Source organism: Lepidochelys kempii, chromosome 14 (assembly GCF_965140285.1).
Source record: "Lepidochelys kempii isolate rLepKem1 chromosome 14, rLepKem1.hap1, whole genome shotgun sequence".
NCBI classification, from domain to species: domain Eukaryota; kingdom Metazoa; phylum Chordata; order Testudines; family Cheloniidae; genus Lepidochelys; species Lepidochelys kempii.
Window position 1 is genome coordinate 16295125 of NC_136393.1, and position 22134 is coordinate 16317258.

The 22134-nt window shown below is 48.4% G+C and overlaps 1 protein-coding gene across 1 annotated transcript; it reads left to right on the forward strand.

Annotated features, from left to right (window-relative positions):
* The first annotated feature begins 281 nt into the window (after positions 1-281).
* On the forward strand, positions 282-14654 carry UBALD2 (UBA like domain containing 2). Its single transcript, XM_073310335.2, has 3 exons — positions 282-856; positions 2291-2353; positions 13012-14654. Exons 1-3 carry the CDS (start codon positions 737-739, stop codon positions 13330-13332), a joined length of 504 nt encoding a protein of 167 aa, XP_073166436.1. The 5' UTR covers positions 282-736; the 3' UTR covers positions 13333-14654.
* Positions 14655-22134: the final 7480 nt, after the last annotated feature.

Below are 22134 nucleotides of genomic sequence, written 5' to 3' on the forward strand. Positions count from 1 at the left end.
CTCAGTCGAGTCCTGCTTTTCCAGCTGAGCATGTTGGTTTCAATGAAGCTCCTGAATGAACTTGGCTTTACAAACATTTTTTTTTTCAACCAGAGAAAAACAGAAAGGAGTGACAGCCAATCAACAAGCCGGCCGTGCTTTCCAGCTCAGTTCGCACAAGACCACAGCCTCACCCCGCCCCTGGAAAGACAGAGGCCAATGATGGACCTCTCCCGATCCAAAACACAGCAGCCATCCAATGGGGAAAGAGCCCGATGGCTCATTCTCCCCCAATGAAGCATGAGCTGGGGGGGAAGGGAGCGAGAGAAACAGCCACAGCCTGGGGAGCTGGAAGATTCGAATCGAACGTTCATACATGTGAAGAACACCGCGGTGGCCAATCAGCGGGCTCGGAACGCCGGGAACTGAACGTTGAGACACCTCCGGTCTCCCCCCCCCCCCATCGTTCCCCACATGCTCCTCCCCTGCTGCTGTTGTTTGTGGTGCTCAAGCAGCCGAGGAGCCGGGGCAGGGGGGAGCACAGCATAACCGGCTCGGTGCCGACTGAAGCAGGCGGGGGGAAGCAGGGGTGGCTTGGCCGATCCGAGGGGCCAGGGGGAGCCGAGTGTGGGGCGGAGGAGAAGGAGGGAAGGGCCTTTGTGGATTTCTCCTCCCCACGCACGCCGCAGCGGCACCGTGTGTGTGTGTGTGTGTTCTGCCCCGCTTCCCCCGTTGTTGTGGTTTCGTTTCTCTCGCCATGTCGGTGAATATGGAGGAGCTGAGGCACCAGGTCATGATCAACCAGTTCGTGCTGGCCGCGGGCTGCGCGGCCGACCAGGCGAAGCAATTGCTGCAGGCGGCTCACTGGCAGTTCGAGGTGCGTGGCGTGGCGTGGCTTGACCAGGCGGGGGGGGGGGGGACGGACGACACCCCACGGGGGCGCAGGGTCCGTGGGAGCCTCGCGTGCCGCTCCTCCTGCCTTTCCTTCCACCCTCGGATTCACCCCTTTCCTCCGCCTCATCGCTTCTCCTTTCTCGCTAAAACAGTTGGCCTTGGAAACAGTTGTGGGGGTGGAATGTGTGTGTGTACGCGGCTTTAAATAACAACAGAGCTGGGACACCCGGCCGGCCGTGCCACACGGGGCCCTGGCGCCGCCGCTGAATGGCAAGCTGCACATAAACCATCCTTTTACTAGGACTTCATTACGATTACCTATTGCAGCAAGTGCCTTCAGGGGCCAGCAACTCACGAGGCCTCGCACGTAATGTCTGTTGCTGCTGTTGTGGGAAGAGGGGAGAGTACATTTTATTCATGTAATTTCCTGGCGGGGGGAACTGGCTTGCAGATCTCCTGGTACCAATTTATGTATTGCGCTGTAACTAAATCTGTGGCTCTCCTGGGCCGTGGAATGAAGCATAGGAACGTGGTCTGGTCTCTCTTCGCCCCGATTTCTGTGGTGGGGGAGAGAATTCATAGGGGAAGCTTGCTCCAGAGCTGGGGAGAGGATTCACTACGGAGTGAACCCCTTCCCAGCCCCACACGGAGCTGATGAATACGGAGAAAGCCTGTGTAGTAAAATGCGGTGTACCCGTTTTTCGGTTGTGTTTTTTTTTTTTAAACGGGGGGATGTTATGTAAGGTGAGAACGGCTTTAACTCCCTACACGTGGATAAAGACGGGGGGAGGAAGCGGATGACAAGTGTAGTTTAAAAAAAACAAAACTGTTCACATCAAAGGAAATAATTACACGTGGGGCTTTGTCAATTTCTTGCTGGCCTGTGGGCGAAGGCTTACATTCCTGGGGAGACTTCATTACACTGCCCCTTTTCCTTCCCTGATTTAATGTCACTCGTGTTAACGAAACCGACATGGGGTCTCTTGGCCAGATTTTACTGAAGCGCTTTGCTGGTACTTCGGCCGGATTCTTCCTTGCCTGCAGTGTTTTGTGTTTCTGGATTAGGGAGGCATGGGATCAATCCAGTTGGGGAAGGGCTCGGGGCTGTGTTCTTGTTTTGGATTCCTTTGTAGCTTCATTCCTCCTTTTGCGAGGGAGAAAATTAGCATTTCAAAGCCAGTCTATGCCTGTGTTGTGAAATGCAAAGGGCTAGATCAGTCGTGTTTGTTTGTTGTCTCAAATGATTTGTTTACAGTTGAAACGTACTTTAAGGGAGGAAAAACAAGATCCAATCACTTGTTTTATAAAACAAAACATTTCCAGGGTCTTTACTAACACTAGCCCCTATCCTGTGTGTTTGCATTTCCCCCTTTGCTCTGTCTGGCTGCTGGAATTAACTAATTGTTGTTTTTTGCAGACTGCTTTGAGTGCATTTTTTCAAGAAACTAACATTCCCAACAATCATCACCACCATCAAATGGTAAGTGACCCAAACTTCACAGACACGTGCTGTTCCCTATGGTATCTTCACTTCCTGTGGGCTAGAATGAAATTTACAGTGGTGTCTTTACTCTCTTCCCTCCCCCCCTCCCCTGCCCCATTCCTTAATCTCATGAATAAATGAAATCCGAAGAGGTTATTTCTTATCTCTGATAGCCTCATAAAAGCAGCTACAAATGCTTCATCAGATGCCACTCTTACCCATCCCCTTACCTGTTAAAGTTTTCTTGTGAAAAGCCATATAAAAATATGGAACCAAGGGGAGGGATTCCCTCCTTTTGCACAGGCAGGGTCTGCATTTTTAGAGGCCACTTTTGATACTGGGGAGGGGAACATGAGGCTGCAAGCAGAAGTGGTTGTGCATTCAAAACTGTCAGTCCTCGTGACAGCCATATTGGTCTGCAACAAGAGAAATACACAGACTGAAAATGTAAACAGGAGCCAAAATGTCTGCCAGGAAATAGTTTGTCTTCACATAGATCTAGATAGTTATAACAAGTAAAAGATCTAAGTGAATTGGGATGGGAAAGGGGGCAGGCCCTTTCCCTTGAATGTTTCCTTAGAACTTTCAGCAAAACTTTACTTGACCTTGGCTGAGGGCAAGTCTCTTTAGCGAAACAGAGGAAGTTTTTTTAGGAAACTAAACCAGTGCTGTGTATGAGGATAATAGTAGATGGAGGCTAAGTCATAGATTTTTCTTTTCCTGTACTTGCCATTGTTAAAACCTGCGGCCAGTTCTAAAAGATTTGGAATAAAACAGAAAAATGGCTCTTGGGAACTTTGTATTAATGCTCTTATTTCCTCACTTATTTTTTCCCTTCCTGGCACAAAATTTCTCCCCAGCATTAGAGTATTATGGTAGCACCTAGAAGCCTCAGCAGAAACAGTTCCCTATTGTGCTAGGTGCTGTGCAAACAGCCCTACCCTGAAGAGCTTGCCATCTAAATAGACAAGACTGATTGTGGGAGGGGAAACTGAGGCACAGATTAAATTACTTGCCCAAGGTCATGCAGCAAGCTAGTGGCTGAGCTGGACATAGAAGTCAGATAGGCACTGGACTGAGTCTCAGGATTTCTTGCTAGCACACTAGGAAAGCCTTCAGAAAAGGAACTAGATTTATCTTGTTCCTTTACTCCTAGGCCTAACACTAGATTTATCCTATCTTGTATTTGTAAATGAGCTTGGAAATTCATAGGCACCGTCCTTGGGTGGCTTGATTGAGGGCAAGCTTTCACTAAAGCTAGAGGTTGCAGTTACTAGTTTACAAACCCGGATCAAACTCTGAAGATGCAGAGGTGATTCAAGGTGTTTCAAATGCTTAACTCACAGCAGGAGTGATTCCTTACCAATCTGAATCATTTAATGCCTGGTTGCTACAGGAAGCTTAATGAGTTTTAATCAGGCTGGTTTACACCAGAGTATTAGAAACCCCAAACTGGAATATGAACAGAAGTGAAATCTCCCTCCAAGCTCTCTCTCTCTCTCTCTTTTTTTTTTTTTTTTTTTTAAATAAGGGAGGCCAACATTTTAGCCAATAGCTTAAAAAAATCACTGACATTCAACGCTGAACGCTCATTTCTGGTGTTCTAAAAATCTTTGAACCCTGATACTTAGTCAGATGCAGGAGCAGTGACACTGGCATGCTTGTCCCATTACTCATAAAATGATTCGACACTCAGTTCTAAGCAGATCTTCAGTTATGACGTTGTCTCATCAAAATAAAAAGGCAGAGGAGCCTGTCCCTGAATGCTTTAGAACCTCTCAGTGCTGTCCAGCTTTCACCCTCTTCATTATAAGCTTACAAATGCTGGATTCCCTAAAAGCGGCTTAATAGTATTTCCAAGCAAAGGAAATCTTGGCTGCTTGGTAGGCTAGCTTCACCCCTCCCTCTTTTTATAACCAGTTACACATTAATCAGGAAACTGGTATACATGTCATGATCCGCAATGTGACCCTTCTGTTTGCCAAATGTTATTCATCTCTTGTTCCCAGATACTAGTCTGACTTTTGTGCCACATTTTTGTTGTTGGGTGGCGTTCCCTGCCCTAATGTCTTGAGATTTCTGCTCAAACTTAAATGCCATGAACAATTCTGATCACTGAGAGAATGGAGAGTAAGAGGAGAGCTTTTACGGTATCTTGATTTGTTCTGAAACACAATTGTACAAGTAAAGCTATGAGCAAACCCCAACAAAATCACACAAAGTGAGCAGCTGTGCACCATCTCACAGATGTACCTGTTTCTCTTTAGATAAGGGATACTCCCCAGATCACAAATTCTTACATGCCATTAACCTTATACATAAGTCGCTCATATTATCCTATTTCCAGCCTGTCGATACACCCATCTGAAATGCGATCTGAACCTTCTAAGTGAAGAATTTCTTGGGACACCCAAGGGTAACTTCATCAGTTTAAAAAAAAAAAAGTATTCTTTGTGGACAGGAGAAAAGTCATGTAGCAAATGGGGTGCTTTTTAGTCCCCAGTCCTGCAGACTGCTCAGCCTGGCAACACCCCCAGGGAGCTCAACTGGAGTCTGGCTGCCTGAAATTCATTGCCAGATTGGGGCCTTTTACCTGGTAACTGAAAGTTCCATATAATTTCCAGAACAGAAATGTCTAATAGCCAGATTTCACTTGTTGAAGGATAGACTCAAACTGTGAGTGTCCAGATTCTAAAGCGGCTCTAAGTTGTTGAATTGTTTGGTTTTGGGGTGGTTTTTGTTTTTAACTGGATGGATAAACTGACAGTGGAATCTGCTCTAGCTTTTTACTGGATCTGATTAGTTGCAGTAAAATGTAGGGGATATTGATATTGACATAGCTGGATGGGAAGTTAATCAGCCCTCCTGATAAAACTGCAGGTCCTTGCCTGCAACAAGGAGGGTCTCTGTCCCTGCATACAGACGCCCCGATCACCCCCCTTTGGCCCCTGTCTTCTGCTGCTGTCTGTTCCGTTCCTCTCCCCACGCCATGGTGCGTTGGGAAAAATCACAGGAGCAAAAAGGTGCCTGCAGAATGCAAGCAAAATATCCCCCCTTGTGTTCCGGTGTTCCAGCTGTTTTCTCAAGCACGGGCTGGTGTATTAAGGATCCAAATGAGGCAGGTTTGAGACCCACCTTTCCCTGCCCTTGGATGTACAGAAGTCAGTCCTTAAAGCAGCAAATGCCTCTGTGGCAAGGAGCTGATACCCTGAAAGGTTTGGGTCCTGTAAAGCAAACCAGCCAGAAAAGAGGAGCCCATTTGTCCTTGTTGCTTTTTGTTTGTTTTAATCACTTTGTTTAAAAAAAAAAAATAATTCTCCTCCTGCCCCTGGGGTGAAGGTTCAGCTCCCGATGGAGTGCGTTTCTCTGGCCAGTGTTTTCGTTAAACCTGCAATATCCAGCCAATGCACAAAAGTCCAGCAGCTCAGAAGCCCCATCCCTCCAGTTTTTTCATGCTGTCACGTGGGGTCGTGTCTTCTGAGCACAAACGAGATTAACTTATTTATTCAACCTGTCAAATGGGCTTGTCCTGAAGGCAGCTGAGCACCAAAGAATAAAAAGCAATTCAAGTTATTGATGGTGTCTGAATGAAAAGGACCCAGGGGAATTTGGGGATCAAACCCACCTCTTTTCCTCCATTTTTCAGGCAGAAGTCTGAGGGGCAGCATCCTGTTACTCTGGGGTACACCTGGAGTAACTCCACTGAAATCAGCTGGGACTGATCCTGCTACCCCAAGTGTAGCTGAGATCAGAATCTAGCCCCTTAGGGAATAAATGGCCCTTACACCATCTCTTGAAGTTCACAAACAAACTCAGGCTCTGCTGGTCCAACAGAGGAAGTGGAATAGGACTTGCGTAGCCAGAGCCTGCAAGTTGTGATATTTCTCTCCTATTGCTCCCCGCAACCAACAGAGCATCTGGGGACCTGTAGCTATGTATTGCAAATCACTTTCTGCTGGCTGTCACTTCTCCCGAAACGATGATCATTTCTTCTGCCTTTCTCTTTGACGGAAGATTTAGGCACTCAGGCCACTTTGCACATGACCTGGTTTGCGTTCAGTAATTTGTACCGCCCTAACCCCAGGTGATGAGAACTACTCTGTGTGGGTAACATGGCAGAATTGGGCCTGCTGTCTTTAAACTAAGGTGAGATGAGGACAACCCACCTAGATTCCTTTTGGCTGCACCATTTAGGGATGCTTTCAAACTACGTTATTGGAGCGCTTTGCATAATCCCAGCTGTCACCAAGAATCACCAAGAGAAGATACAAAAGTTATGTGGGAAGAAGAAGGTAAATCCTGAAACTCTCTGTTAGTGTATTCACTACATAGGAATAGCCAGACTGGATCAGACCCAAGATCTATCTAGTTCAGTATTCCAGCTGTGACAGAGGCCAGTGTAAGAATCCCACAGGAGATAGATGCTCCCTAATCCTCCCACCAAAGATTTCTGTCTAGTACTTAATAATTAAAGATTGTCTTAAACCTTGAAGCATGAGGTTTTGTCTCGTCCAAAATTAATTAGCGCTACCTATAGCAACTCTGGATATTATTATCAAGAGTAAAAGATTGGGCACTTATATGAATACGTTTTTAGCACTACTGACCTCCTGTGGCAATGAATTCCACAGTCTAATTAGATAAGAAATCATTAGGCTGGGAAAATCAGTTAGATTGCCTGTTAGGTTGTGTGGCAAACACTTAAAAAAACAAAACAAAAAACCTTAGACATGAGTCTTAAGATCTTGAACGCACTCACCCTTCTCCTCCCCAAACCGATATGGGCAACTGTGTATGGTGGGGGAGTGAATCAGGTTTACTGCAACTTCACTCCCATAGAATTGGCACCAGTTACAAAATTCTGCCTCTTCACTCCCTCCCAGCACACAAGGCAGCTGTATGAAAGAGCCTGTTTGCAGGCACAAATTTTGAGGGTACAAAGAAAGAGGCTTCTTAGAAACTTGACACATAATATTTCATATAAGATGGGTTTAATTAAGATAGGTTTTTAAAGGACTTAGCTATACCCAAGTCTCAATGACCTGCAGGAGGATTGTGGCAGCTCTTCCTTTCTAGATGAGTAGAACATACATGAAGAACAAGTACAATGTTTAGAAGTTAACTTAGGCCTGGTTTACTCACAAAGTTGAACACAATAAGTGTTTGATCTGATTTCTTAAACCAATGCGGATCCCTTTGTGGACACTTAGTTCAATTTAAACCTGACTTTTACGAGTGGAGCTTCAAGCTGCAATAAAACGAGTTCAGAGAGTCCACACACTCAGGTTTGCACTAGAGCAACTGAATCAGTTTTTAAACTGGTGCAACGTCTGTGTGTGGACAAGGTTTTGGTGCAGTGCTTCTCTTTAAGGGGAAGACACATACAGATCTTGTCCTTTGTAAAAACCCAGCAAACCCCTTGTCCTTTTTAAAACATGCTTTCCGAACCGCTTGGAGGCAGACTCTGGGAATTGTTCTTACAAGACTGTTTATAAAGAGGGTGTTTTCCGGAAGGTCGGTAATGGAGTCTCACGCCAGGTAGCGATTTTGGAGATTATGCCCAAGACTAAAACTAGCAACTCTGCTTCCGGTTGCTGAGCTATAGGATTCATTCTGCAGCTTTTGTTTGTTGTTGTTGAAGGGGGCGGTTAGGAAGGGTGAGTCACTGTGTGTGTGTGTGTGTGTGTGTTGCAATGCCTTCCCTTCCCTCATGCCTGCACCCTCCCCCATTCATTATTTTGGCCAGTGTTGGTATTTCTTAAGTTCTGGGCTTGCCGTTCTGCCCTGGGCCGCTAGAGGGGAGCAGCTGGGACAGTCTCCCTCTCTGGGTTTGTCCCTCTTGTAGCAGGAGGGACTGATTCCACTAGTGACTTCCTGAACCTTTCCTTTGAATCACAAGGGTGTGACCTTTGTGGGCTGTGTTCCTAACTTCTCTTTATCCAGGCGCAACCATGCGATTTTCTGTGAAGCATCCCCCTTTTGTTACTGTGCTGATCGAGGCCCTGATTTGGCAAAGCACTCACCCACGTGCTTAAAGTTAAGCACGTGCCAAAGTCTTTGCTGAATCAGGACCTGTCTCGAGCAGGGGACTGCATCTTATCAGCTTTTTTGCCTCCAGCCAAGTGCATCGAAGTTGATTGACCCCCCACAGACGTCAGAGCCTGATGATGATACAGGCTGCTGCCTGCTCTCCGTACATCCCAGGCTATCCGGTTTTCTGCCTCTGCTAGTTATGGTTTTTTTCACATCCATTCTGCTGCTCCATAGACTTGGTGGCGTGCGCTCTGTGCACTAGCTTTAGCTAGCTTGCTCCGTCTCTCGTGGGCTGGTCTCGGAGTTGGAGTTTTCTCTCTCACCGCCGTTGCACAGAGAGGGTGTGACACTGATTACAAAAATATAAAGACCTATCACAAGACTAAGCTGGAGCCCTGGGGACGGCCTAGAAAGGAGGGGGGGGCGCGGCACGGCGGGAGGGGGAGGGCACTTGAGACTAAAATTAGAACGAATGCACAGAACTATCCTGGTTTACCAGGAAATGGAAAAAAGCTGATAAGTTGCTTTTCACAGTGGCTGTTGTGTTTGTCCTCTCTGAAGTTTTTGGGGGCGTGTATAAATCCACTTCTTTCTCACTCCCTTAGAGCTGGGTAAATTGTGACTGGGGGATAGTTAGAAGGTGAGATCATCTAAATAGCCAAGAACAGTCTTGCAAAGGACCACTAGCCCCAGCACAAAATTTACTCATCCACCCTTCACCTGGATTATAATGGAGGGAAGTTTATTTGCATTACAGTAGCAGCTAGGGGCCTCAAGGGAGAACTTCCTCATCTGTCCAGCATTGCTTGCTGGGGGCTGGTAGAGTTCTGCAAGGGAGACCTGAAAAAAGTTAGATCGTGTAAAATCTTTGGTGCAAAGACCTCTCCTGTCTGTCTCTCTGGCACCACCCACACCAGTGGTCTGAGTGTACAAAGATTGCTTCACTTCTGCAAACGGTTGCATAGCTAGTCCCCCCCCCCCCCCCGAGGTTTTGTCCCCTGAGATGGCTGTAACGATCTGATGACTTCTCCTTCCTCTTCGCTTTATATGAGTTGTGCACGGGGCCTGCCAGTCCTAGAGGGTGCTTCTGCGGCCTCTAATGCACTTCCCTGCTCCCCAGTCAGGTTCCTCCCCTTCACTCTCCCAAACCTATGGCATATTCTGTCCTTCTGAACACATTGTTTCTCCCGGTCTATTTATAGTGGGTGGAAATGTCAGATGGGGGGTTGGGGGGCCTCTCTGATTTTGCCTTTAAAAAATCCCAAACAAACCTCTCTGTTTCACCTCTTAAACACGCCTTTGAAAGATTCACAGATTATGAAGGTGGGACAAGCTGAGCCAATCAGACTGTGCTGAGGGCATTTGCCATCCCCCAGTGTCCTCGGTGCTGGGGGGGGGGGGGTAGAGCCTGGGGATTGAGGAGCAGAGTGGCAGTAACCCAATCAGAGCAAAGTCCTCAGTGAGACCACAGAGGCAGCCGCTCATCCTGCAAGTTCTGTTTGTTGTGGTAACGCTCCTGTCTCGGTTGCTACCCTGGGTCGCTGGGATATTGTTAACATGAGGCCCTGGTGAGTCCAGAGAGGGGACCCACAATCTGGACACTTGTTCAGCAGCAGGAGTAGCACTGCATGTACACACGTCTCCTCCCCCTCCCTCCCCCCAACGAGACCGCTGATCAGGCAGACACTCACTGCCATGTGTTCAGGGGCTGCTTTATAGCCTCTGAATCACATTTTTTCCATTGGAACCTTTAACTCCTAGTGAATGGGAAAAACTGAACCCGAGTCCAGCCACGGGTTAGGCGGGAGATCAGATCTCTTGTACTAGATCCATGGTTTTCATGGAAACTGTTTGGAGAGATGTGTGGGGAAGGTTGTGGTTTGCAAGACCCTTTACTCCTGTAAGAGCTGAAATTTCCTTTCACCCTCTTCATTCCCCTCCACTGGCTATAGGCAGACATGGCACTGCTCTGATATCTGCAACATACGCTCTTGGACTTAACCCAAAGGGAGCCTGTGAGTTTTAGAGCAGAGGCTGGAAACTCAGGTAGATCCAGCTTCTCTCACACTAGTGATGCCTTGCAAAAAAGAAGTGGTAATAGATCAGAGGAAGAAATAATACAGGCCTGATTGCCTTGGAAAGGCATGAGGAGGAACCATAGAGCTACTTTGGTTATGTTCACGTCCTAAATTATGCTGACTACAATGCTGGATTTGTTGTCAGACCCTGGATGTGGAGATCCATTCATGTGCTTTTGGAAATTGAGTTTCTAGATTTTTGTCATGTCAGTTATAACTTTTGAAAATACCTGCAACTTGCAAAACAGATCACAAGGGCAGAATAGGAGGCACTTTATCAGAATATTGGGACAGTCTTTCAGGGAGGCACCTGGAACTGGTTTGTCACCTTTTTCACGACCTTCTGGTTGACTCTTTTTAGGGTTGTTTCTTGTAGTAAATTAAAGGGACTCTCCATTGATTTGACCCAAAAGTTAGGCTTTAAAAAATAAAAACAAAAAACCCTAGAAATGTTTCTGGGACCTTTAAAAACTCTGTTGCTTGGAGTTGGGCTTTTAAAGTAAAATTTCCCCTGCAGGGGGTTGCGATTAAAGCAGGGAGTGAAATGGCTAGTTTATTTTTACTATCACAACACGTTTGAAAGAATAAATGCCAACTGGACTTTCAAAATCTCTCAATTTCAAGTACCGTTAGTATTCGACTAATCGGACCCCAACCTCCAAGTCAGATTTGTCTGGGGATTGTTTTTTGTTTGTTTACACATATTGTTACAGTAACTCCTAGGATACTGGAACTGAACAGTTATTTGAAACATTCCCTTTTTGGCTGGTTTGTTCATTTGGCAGCATTTTGCATATAGCCAGTTTCATCCTTTTCCCCCCGTGAAATCAGTTAGTCAGTTTCCCCTCTTTGCCTGGGTGTCTCTGTCCTTTGCTGTTGCGTGAAAGGTTTTAAATAGGAAAATGTGACTATGACCACAGAGATTGACTGGTGGGGGGGGGGGAATTGTTCAGGGACAGCTGGAGCACCCAAAACTACTCCTAACTCTGAGTACCAAGTGCAGCAGGCCCTGACCTTGGGGTTCCTAAGTACTACCATATTGCTACTAAATAATCTCCTTCATAACTGACTAGATTTCATTTCAGTTGCATCCCTTTAAAATAGCTTTACATATTTTAACCTGCTAGCGCCCCTTTAAGATCTTGATGCACAGCAGCAAGAGAATCCGGCAATGAAGTTCTGTGTACAGAGCCAGCACCAGCCTCAAAACAAAGCCAGGCAAAACACAAGAGAACAGGCTGAGCCCAGGGCAGAGCCTCGGTGAATTTCACCTGAAGGCCGGTGAAGGGGGAGAGCCTTGCACAGCCGCACCTTAAGCCCTGGAGCTTTTTAAAGCCAGTGTTGGGAAGAGGCTGTGCCAGGAGGGGCTGCAGCTTGCTGAGAGAATCCTGGGTGCTGCAAAGGGAGGAGCTGACTGCAGAGATTCAGATCCCGGTGCCTTTGGGAGGTGGGTGGAGGAGGGGTAGATTGGTTTCAGCCTGTTCTGAGGCTGGATGGCAGGTAAATGCCAAGATCTTCCAACGTGATCTGCGACTTTGGGATGTCCAAACTGAGAGGCCTTAGATTTCTGTGGCATGGACACGGGTCCCCCTCCCGCTGAGGGAGGCCGTGCAGTTGCAGAAAAGTTGGGCTTTACTGGTAGCATCAGTCAGAAGACGGCACCCTCCTTCCGAGGCAGAGCAGTGAGGACGTTCTGCTGTTTCATTGGCGTGCTTTGCAGCGGTTAGAAAGTGGTATTGTAGGGAGCCGGTGTCTGGCAGGCTAGCAAAGGTGTAGTGTGAGGTTCATCAGGTGCCCAAGGCCAGCAGGGGATGGGGACAAGCAGCAGGGCAAGACGTGGTAGAGGAATCTAAGGGCGGGGTTCCTTTGATACTGGAATAGGACAGAGACCACGATCCTGAATGGACCCCAGTGGGGTGGTCTGAACGCCATTACAGCAATGGCTCTCCTCCATCTCTGATGTCAGTGGCTTTACATCCCCCCGGTAGAGGTGCAGAGAGGCTGAGTAACTTTTCCAAGGCCAAACCAAGTTGGTGTCACCAGTGGAATTAGAGCCCAGGATACCCTGGGCCCGAGGCTTACAATCGGAGGACTCCAGCCCAGTGGACAGGGAAATGGAGCGGGACTCCCGCTTGAGGCATTTGTTGTGACCTTGGGCAAGGAACCAGTCTCTGTTGCCCTGTCTGTACAGTCAGTTGCGAACATCAGTTCAGCTCCACCATCACTGGGAGCCCTAGTTACACCAGCCACCGTTGTGGCCGCCGCATCTGAGGCCTGCTCTGATCAGGGCTAGATGTTGTGGTGGCTGCAGCAGGATCAGTTCTGAGCAGCCCTACTGTAGGTGGCCATCGCTGGTGGCCTTCCAAACGTCACGGCAGGAGAAAAGTCGCAGTGAGAGGGCTGGTGTCGTCCTTCCTTGAGACTGAAATGGCTTAATCTGGGTAGTTCCCAGCTGACCATGATGGGCTCTGCCTTTCTCGCATGGTGTGGTGGTGGTCGCTGGTGTACAATCTGTCTGATGCTCTCTCCTTTCTCTCCCTGCAGATGTGCACACCTAGCAATACTCCAGCCACTCCTCCCAACTTCCCGGACGCGCTCGCTATGTTTTCTAAGCTGCGGACCTCAGAGAACCTACAGAGCAGCAACAGCCCCATCACATCGATGGCCTGCTCTCCACCGGGGAACTTCAGTCCCTTTTGGGCCTCCTCACCTCCCAACCACCAACCCGCCTGGATGCCACCGTCCTCTCCAACCAGCCACAACCTCCACCATCATCTCCACCATCAGCAGCCCATGTGGCCACCCGTGTCTCAGCAAGGAGGCTCCCAGCAGAAAGCTATGGCTGCAATGGATGGGCAGAGATAAGACTGGTTAACATTGAAGTGGCGGGGGAGGGAGGCTGGGGGTGGACAGGGGGGAGAACAGAGAAGAGGTGCAGGAGATCAGGGCGGTAGGGGAGGGGGTTCCCGAAGATCGCACTGGAATATTTTATAATTCTTTTTGTAACTCTGCTGGGATAGTTGTCAGCCCGTGTGGTTTTTCCCTTCCGGAGAGTCAATAACTGGTCTTCTTTTTTAATATATAACTATATAATATATAAATATCTAATGTATATAAATCCAGAGAGAATGAGAGCAATGGAAAGAGACTGGCAGCCTGGTGGGCAATCGCAGGATGGTGACGACACCGCTTGGCTGAAGAGGACATTGCTGGACACTGAGCGCTTCCCTTGCGCAGAGGAGGGGGTGGCTCAGAAGCTGTTGTCATTGGCTTCGCTTCCCCCCTCCCCTGTTCTTTGGCAGCTGCTGCTGGGGTGCCCCTAGATGAGACGGGGTTGGCCGTCAGAAGGCTGTATGACTCGGACCTGTGGCTTGCCTGAAATCTGCTCTTACCAAGTGAGGGAGGAGGGGGAGATGCACCCACTGAAACGTGGCCACTGTTGGAAAGCGTCCCACGCAGGGATGTAATGTGCTCCTTGAACCCGGAGCTCCCGTGCTGCAGGATCATGATTGGGGAAGGAAATGTATGGCTGCGCATTCAGCTTCCCTGCCGGAACAACTTGGGCCAGGAGGAGCATGGCACATTGCCAACACCTCTGCCCTCTCGGTAACACCTGGCTGCGTTTTGGCAGGCCCAGGAAACGGGCATCAGAAGCTCCCAAAGGACAGTGTGACTCCAAGATACTAGGTAGACCAGTCCACTGTAGGTCAGCGAGAGGATTCGGGGGTGGAGCTGGGGGTCTGGATTTCCTGGACATCCTTGCTGGGCGTGGTAAAGCCCTCCTCCTTTGGCCTCTGTTGAAAATCATCCATGTCTGCGGCACATCCCCCCGAAAACAAGCGAGCCTGGGATTCATGCTAATTAAATCTCACCGTGCCCAGGCCCCGGGATGCACCCTTTTGCCCCCTTCACCCTGGGGAACAGTTGGTCTCCTTCACCATCCTGCACTGGCCCTGTTCCTACACCAGACAATGCTCCGCATGGGGAGGCCGAGCTGGAAGGGCAGTTGTGTAAAGGACCATCCTCCCCCACCCAGCTCAGCGGCAGGGGCCAGGGGCTCCGTCCAGCCAGGGCAACAGGGAGGGGCTGCAGCTTTTGGGCTTTAGTTTCCAAATCAGAATCTTGCTTAAACAGGTTGAAGGTTTTTTATTAATTTAAAAATTAAAAAAAAAAAATCACTTTTTTAACCTAACGGCTCCCTGCCTTTTCTCTGCGCTGTTGCTGGGTAGCTTAAAAACAAGCCAGTGCCCTGATAATGGTGAGCGCCACACCAGGGCCAATGAGGGAGGCCAAGGGGCACGTCCCCCCACAGCTCCCCCTTCTGTGCACTCTGGTCTGGATTCTCACTCTCACCAGTCTGGCAGGGTAAAGGGGCCTTGGGGTGGCTGAAAGAGTACGAACGCCTCTTTGTACTGCATCCCTCTGGCCAAGGGGTGTTAGGGTGGGTCTAGGCTCAGAATTTTGTACTGACTTAACTGTCTGATTTAAGAACATAGGACAGCCATACTGGATCAGACCAGTGGTGTATCTAGCCCACTATCCTGTCTTCCAACACCAGGTGCTTCAGAGGGAATGGGCAGAACCGGCAATCAACGAGTGATTCGTCCCCAGTCGCCTATTCCCAGCTTCTGGCTAACAGAGGCTAGGGACACTTCAGAGCATGGTTTTGCATTTTGTACTAAATTGGTGCAACGCCTAATGTGGACACAGTTATAAAGGTGCCTAACACCATTCTCCTAATTTACTGGCATACCAGCATCACGGTGCCTCACGCCAGAATATCAGCATTGTGCTGCTTTCACGAGACTGGTCTCAAACACGTGGCTAAAATGCTGCATCAACAGGGTGCAGACGAGTCCTTTGCCTGGCTGAGAATTCTGCCCCTGCCCCGCTTGGTCCTCTTGATCTCACTTGAACTCCCAAGCCGCTATTCTGCCAGGGGTGACTAAGGATTTTCCTGAGCCTCTTCAAGGCAGGGCTTGAAAAGTTGACAGCTGCCTGCTAGCCAGAGGCAGGTATGAAAGGCAACGCCCTGGTGAAACAGACTGCCGGGAAATGGGATGGGGCTGGGCTTCTTGCCAGGGGCCCATCTCAACCCTACAGAGAATCCCTCTTTTGTGTTCATCTCTGGCAAGTGGGAGTATGGAGACAGGTTAAGTCTACGCCTCTTGGACTGATAGAAGTGGAAAAGCAACTCTTTCCCAGCCCTCTTCTCCCTTTGCCCCCAAAGCCTGGCTGCTGGAAAGGGGAGGGCTCCTCTTCCACTCCGCCGCTCCCTCAGTGTCCCCCTGCACTGACCTCCCCTGCCATGGTGCTCAGCTTTCCCCAGCTCAAATTCAGATTCTTCTCCCTTTGCTTGCTATAGCATCAGTGAAGCTTAGCCCCTCTAGCTAGAACAGCAGCACCCAAGCTGCCTGCAGCCTCAGGAAGCCAGCACCATGTGCATTTTACTAGGGAAGGTTTTTAGCAAACAGGAAGCTTAAATTCTGCAGAAGTGCTAGTTCAAGTGCTCACAGCCTACCCTGGAGCTTAGCTGAGGAGTTTCCTTGAGGCCTGTGGTGAAGGGGGGAGATGGGGGCTGGTCACTTGAGCAAAGTGCTACTCCAGGTATGGCTCAGAGGTGCTCCGTGACAGTGAGGAGCAGCTTGTGCTCATTGTCTCTAGGAATGAGTCTTAACAGAGTCAACAAGTTAGAACTGGGCATCACTGGCTCCTATGCAGTGGGGCTCCAGCATCCCCACCTGAAACCTAGGGCAGGTCAGTCTGTAAGATGGGCCTCAGGGCCCAGTCTGTTTTGATGAGACACTACACAGGTGGTGGTGTGTGCTGATGAGGAGGAGGATGAAGGTTGATAATATGGAAGCCTTCTTGGTTTTTCCTGGGAAGAAGTCACCTGAGTTGGAGGGGCCGGTTTGGGGCCCTCAGTCAGCTCCCTGGAAAGGGTGGGTAATCTGGGCCACCAAGATTCTGGGCCATGGACAGAGGTTTTTCCACACAGCTGCTTCACCTTATGCCCTTCTGTAGAGGGGGGATATGGGCAGGGGGTGATGTATGGCTAGAGCTGCCCCACTTCCTCCCCTCCCCCAAGGAATCCTTCCCCTCCATGGTCTACTCCCAACCCCTGAGCAGGTCCGTCACCCTGGTCAGCAGGCCACTGAGCTGAATTGTGAGAAAGTGCTGAGTGCAGACAGCTAGCTGCGCAACTGCGGGAAACATCCTACAATGTGTGTTTCCTGAAAGCTGCCAGGAGCGACTCGGGAACTGCTGGGAAATAACTCCATGGGAGGGTCAAGCCAGTTATTGTTTTCCAGGTGCTTGGCTTCTGAATTCCTGCTCTTGCTCTTTAATTGGGCAAAATCTTGAAACTGAAAAGCTTTTCACTGGGGGCTTTAAAAACCAACAATCTGGGGGTAGGAAAGTTCCACTAAAATCCATAAGGGTGTAAATGGGATGCAAGCTCAAATTACAGTCAGACTTTTGCTTCTTTGGCCCTGGCTCTAAGTAAGTTCCTTGTTTCCTCCAGAGGCAGGATCTGAATTCAGAGATTTGTGCATTCCCTGCAATTAAGCCCCTTCCACCAGGCAACGGACCAGCCGAGCGTGAAAAGTGTGCTAACATAATTCATCACTATGGCTGAAGTTCACCTCTTTGGAGAGGGCCAGCTCAAGGCCTATGGCCTGCCCAAATCAAACTTATTTGTCTTTCAGTAGCACCCAGAGGGCCCACCCCAGACTGGTGCCCAGCACAGTGGGGTCCGGTACACGTGTGTAGTGAGAGCTCATCCTGCCTCCTAGAATTTACTACAATCCACGCAAAAGATCAAAGTAAATTACCAGAACGTTACAAAATTCTGTTCCTTTTTCCAAGGAGCCGCTCCCACTTTTCCATACCAGTAACACACACGAAGACGTCACTCACTACAAGAAGCCCCATGTTCGTTGCCGCACTGTCTAGCTGAAAATCTAGATGCATAAACTCTGCGTCCATTCTACAGCACCTGTATTGCAAGCCCCTGCCAGCTCAGTCATGATCCTGCAAAAGTTCTTGCACCAATGCACTAGTTGGCATCAGAATACATTCACTGCCCTCTATGCCACTCGTGCCCCTCTGCATGCATGTCCCCTGGACTCTGTCCCCACTGCGTTCCCAGAGCAAACTGGGGCAACCACGACTCCTTTGGGGCACATTTGCATTGGGATAAAAAGCCATGTGTGTTGTCACCAATTCAGCTGGCACATGACCCCGTGGGACTAGAAACAGGGTTGGACTTGCAGCGTCTTTGAGGGGCTTTGGGGTGGGGGAGCCGTAGGAGGCTGAAAATGAAGACAGCTACATTTTGGGAATAATGCTGAAGTTAGCCCTCCAGAATATCAGCCAGCACGTAACAGAGCAGTGAGGCAGCCAATGCCCCAAACCATTGAGTGATTAAGCCCCCAGTAGTCAGCACTCCCTTCATTGCTGTCATTAAATATGCTGTTCACTGCGTGGGTCTTGTTGGCTTGGCCTGCTGCCTGCCAGTTCAGCCCTGCTATCTTGTGTCACCGCTGTCTGGTGTGTGTCCTGCAGGGGGGACTGTCAGTCTTTTGATACAGGTGAAAACTGCCTTGTTGCATCCATGCTTGCCTATTTCTGAATGCGCCAGAGCCGTCAATCCCCCTGCGCCAGAGGAGAACGTGTCCTAGGAGCTGCGCATGAGCCATTCCTGCTGGCATGAAGCACAAGACGGACTTGCAGTTTTGCAGTTTAATACTGGTGGAAGGTGCTGGATTGACAACCTAGGAAAATGAATTCCTTGATCCATGCAGAGCCAAATTTTTCAGGAGAGCCCTGCACCCAGGGTGCTGAGCTCCTTTGAAAAACTGGCTCCAGTTGTAGGTGCTCAATCCCGCTGACTATTCCAGCCATAATGTATCCACAGTTCAAGCCCCAGATTGCTGTACCAACATGCCCTGATCTGGGAGGGTCACCTCTAGGGTGGAGAGGGTTGTTCAGTGTCTATTCAAATCCTTGGCTCACTTGCTCAGACTGCCAGCTGGAGTTGTGGTTTCCTTGGCGTGGATATAAGAACGGCTGTACTGGGTCCATCCAGCCCAGTATCTTGTCTCTAACAGTGGCCAGTGCCAGATGCTTCAGAGATGAACAGAACAAGGCAACTTTGAACGATCAGTCCCCTGTCATTCAGCCCCGGCATCTGGCAGTGGGAGGTTTAGGGATACCCAGAGCATGGGATTGCAGCCCTAATCACGTTGGCTAATAGCCATCGCTGGACCTATCCTCCACAAATTTACCGAATTATTTTTTTTAATACTTTTGGCCTTCACAGCATCCCCTGGCAATGAGTTCCACAGGTTGACTCTGTGTTGTGTGAAGAAGTACTTATGTTTGTTTTAAATCTGCTGACTAGTGATTTCATTGGGTGACTCCTAGCTCTTGTGTTGTGTGAAGGGGTAAATACCTATTCACTTTCTCTGCACCATTCATGATTGCTAGACCTCTATCATATACCCCCCCTCCATCATCCCTTTTCTAAACTGAACAAGCTTTTTAATCTCCTTGTATGGAAGTTGTTCCGTACCCGTAATCACTCTTGTTGCCCTTTTCCAATTTTATATATATATATATTTTTTTTTTGAAATGGGGAAACCACACAGTATTCAAGGTGTGGGTGTACCATGGATTTAGAAAGTAGCATTATGACGTTTTCTGTTTTATTATTTATCCCTTTCCGAATTTGTTCCTAATATTCTGTCAGATTTTTTGACTGCACACGGAGCAGATATTTTCAAAGGACTATCCACAATGACGCCAAGATCTCTTTCTTGAGTGGGAACAGCTACTTTAAACCCCCTCATTTTGTATGTATAGCTGGGGTTATATTTTTCCAGTGTGCATTATTTTGTATTTACCAACAGAATTCCATCTGCCATTTTGACAGGTTTCAGAGGAACAGCCGTGTTAGTCTGTATTCGCAAAAAGAAAAGGAGTACTTGTGGCACCTTAGAGACTAACCAATTTATTTGAGCATGAGCTTTCGTGAGCTACAGCTCACTTCATCAGATGTTTACCGTGGAAACTGCAGCAGACTTTATATACACACAGAAATCATGAAACAATACCTCCTCCCACCCCACTGTCCTGCTGGTAATAGCTTATCTAAAGTGATCAACAGGTGGGCCATTTCCAGCACAAATCCAGGTTTTCTCACCCTCCACCCCCCCACACAAATTCACTCTCCTGCTGGTGCTAGCCCATCCAAAGTGACAACTCTTTACATAATCAAGTCGGGCTATTTCCTGCATAGATCAAGGTTTTCTCACATCCCCCCCACCCCCATACACACACAAACTCACTCTCCTGCTGGTAATAGCTCATCTAAACTGACCATTCTCCAGGTTTAAATCCAAGTTAAACCAGAACATCTGGGGGGGGGGGGGTAGGAAAAAACAAGAGGAAACAGGCTACCTTGCATAATGACTTAGCCACTCCCAGTCTCTATTTAAGCCTAAATTAATAGTATCCAATTTGCAAATGAATTCCAATTCAGCAGTTTCTCGCTGGAGTCTGGATTTGAAGTTTTTTTGTTTTAAGATAGCGACCTTCATGTCTGTGATTGCGTGACCAGAGAGATTGAAGTGTTCTCCGACTGGTTTATGAATGTTATAATTCTTGACATCTGATTTGTGTCCATTTATTCTTTTACGTAGAGACTGTCCAGTTTGACCAATGTACATGGCAGAGGGGCATTGCTGGCACATGATGGCATAGATCACATTGGTGGATGTGCAGGTGAACGAGCCTCTGATAGTGTGGCTGATGTTATTAGGCCCTGTGATGGTGTCCCCTGAATAGATATGTGGGCACAATTGGCAACGGGCTTTGTTGCAAGGATAAGTTCCTGGGTTAGTGGTTCTGTTGTGTGGTATGTGGTTGTTGGTGAGTATTTGCTTCAGGTTGCGGGGCTGTCTGTAGGCAAGGACTGGCCTGTCTCCCAAGACTTGTGAGAGTGTTGGGTCATCCTTTAGGATAGGTTGTAGATCCTTAATAATGCGTTGGAGGGGTTTTAGTTGGGGGCTGAAGGTGACGGCTAGTGGCGTTCTGTTATTTCACATTTGGGGACAATGTATACCTTCAGATCAGCGGCACTGCTATGGGTACCCGCATGGCCCCACAGTATGCCAACATTTTTATGGCTGATTTAGAACAACGCTTCCTCAGCTCTCGTCCCCTAAAGCCCCTACTCTACTTGCGCTATATTGATGACATCTTCATCATCTGGACCCATGGAAAAGAAGCCCTTGAGGAATTCCACCATGATTTCAACAATTTCCATCCCACCACCAACCTCAGCCTGGTCCAGTCCACACAAGAGATCCACTTCCTGGACACTACAGTGCTAATAAACAATGGCCACATAAACACCACCCTATACCGGAAACCTACTGACCGCTATTCCTACCTGCATGCCTCCAGCTTTCACCCTGACCACACCACACGATCCATCGTCTACAGCCAAGCTCTGCGATACAACCGCATTTGCTCCAACCCCTCAGACAGAGACAAACACCTACAAGATCTCTGTCAAGCTTTCTTACAACTACAATACCCACCTGCAGAAGTAAAGAAACAGATTGATAGAGCCAGAAGAGTTCCCAGAAGTTACCTACTACAGGACAGGCCTAACAAAGAAAATAACAGAACGCCACTAGCCGTCACCTTCAGCCCCCAACTAAAACCCCTCCAACGCATTATTAAGGATCTACAACCTATCCTAAAGGATGACCCAACACTCTCACAAGTCTTGGGAGACAGGCCAGTCCTTGCCTACAGACAGCCCCGCAACCTGAAGCAAATACTCACCAACAACCACATACCACACAACAGAACCACTAACCCAGGAACTTATCCTTGCAACAAAGCCCGTTGCCAATTGTGCCCACATATCTATTCAGGGGACACCATCACAGGGCCTAATAACATCAGCCACACTATCAGAGGCTCGTTCACCTGCACATCCACCAATGTGATCTATGCCATCATGTGCCAGCAATGCCCCTCTGCCATGTACATTGGTCAAACTGGACAGTCTCTACGTAAAAGAATAAATGGACACAAATCAGATGTCAAGAATTATAACATTCATAAACCAGTCGGAGAACACTTCAATCTCTCTGGTCACGCAATCACAGACATGAAGGTCGCTATCTTAAAACAAAAAAACTTCAAATCCAGACTCCAGCGAGAAACTGCTGAATTGGAATTCATTTGCAAATTGGATACTATTAATTTAGGCTTAAATAGAGACTGGGAGTGGCTAAGTCATTATGCAAGGTAGCCTGTTTCCTCTTGTTTTTTCCTACCCCCCCCCCCCCCAGATGTTCTGGTTTAACTTGGATTTAAACCTGGAGAATGGTCAGTTTAGATGAGCTATTACCAGCAGGAGAGTGAGTTTGTGTGTGTATGGGGGTGGGGGGGATGTGAGAAAACCTTGATCTATGCAGGAAATAGCCCGACTTGATTAGGTAAAGAGTTGTCACTTTGGATGGGCTAGCACCAGCAGGAGAGTGAATTTGTGTGGGGGGGTGGAGGGTGAGAAAACCTGGATTTGTGCTGGAAATGGCCCACCTGTTGATCACTTTAGATAAGCTATTACCAGCAGGACAGTGGGGT

What these genes read in the sequence shown, in the direction of transcription:
- UBALD2 (XM_073310335.2), top strand. Translation starts at nt 737, where the DNA reads ATGTCGGTGAATATGGAGGAGCTGAGGCACCAGGTCATGATCAACCAG. An exon ending in CGGCTCACTGGCAGTTCGAG is followed by an intron (nt 857 to 2,290) that starts GTGCGTGGCGTG and finishes TGTTTTTTGCAG; the next exon opens with ACTGCTTTGAGTGCATTTTT. An exon ending in ATCATCACCACCATCAAATG is followed by an intron (nt 2,354 to 13,011) that starts GTAAGTGACCCA and finishes CTCTCCCTGCAG; the next exon opens with ATGTGCACACCTAGCAATAC.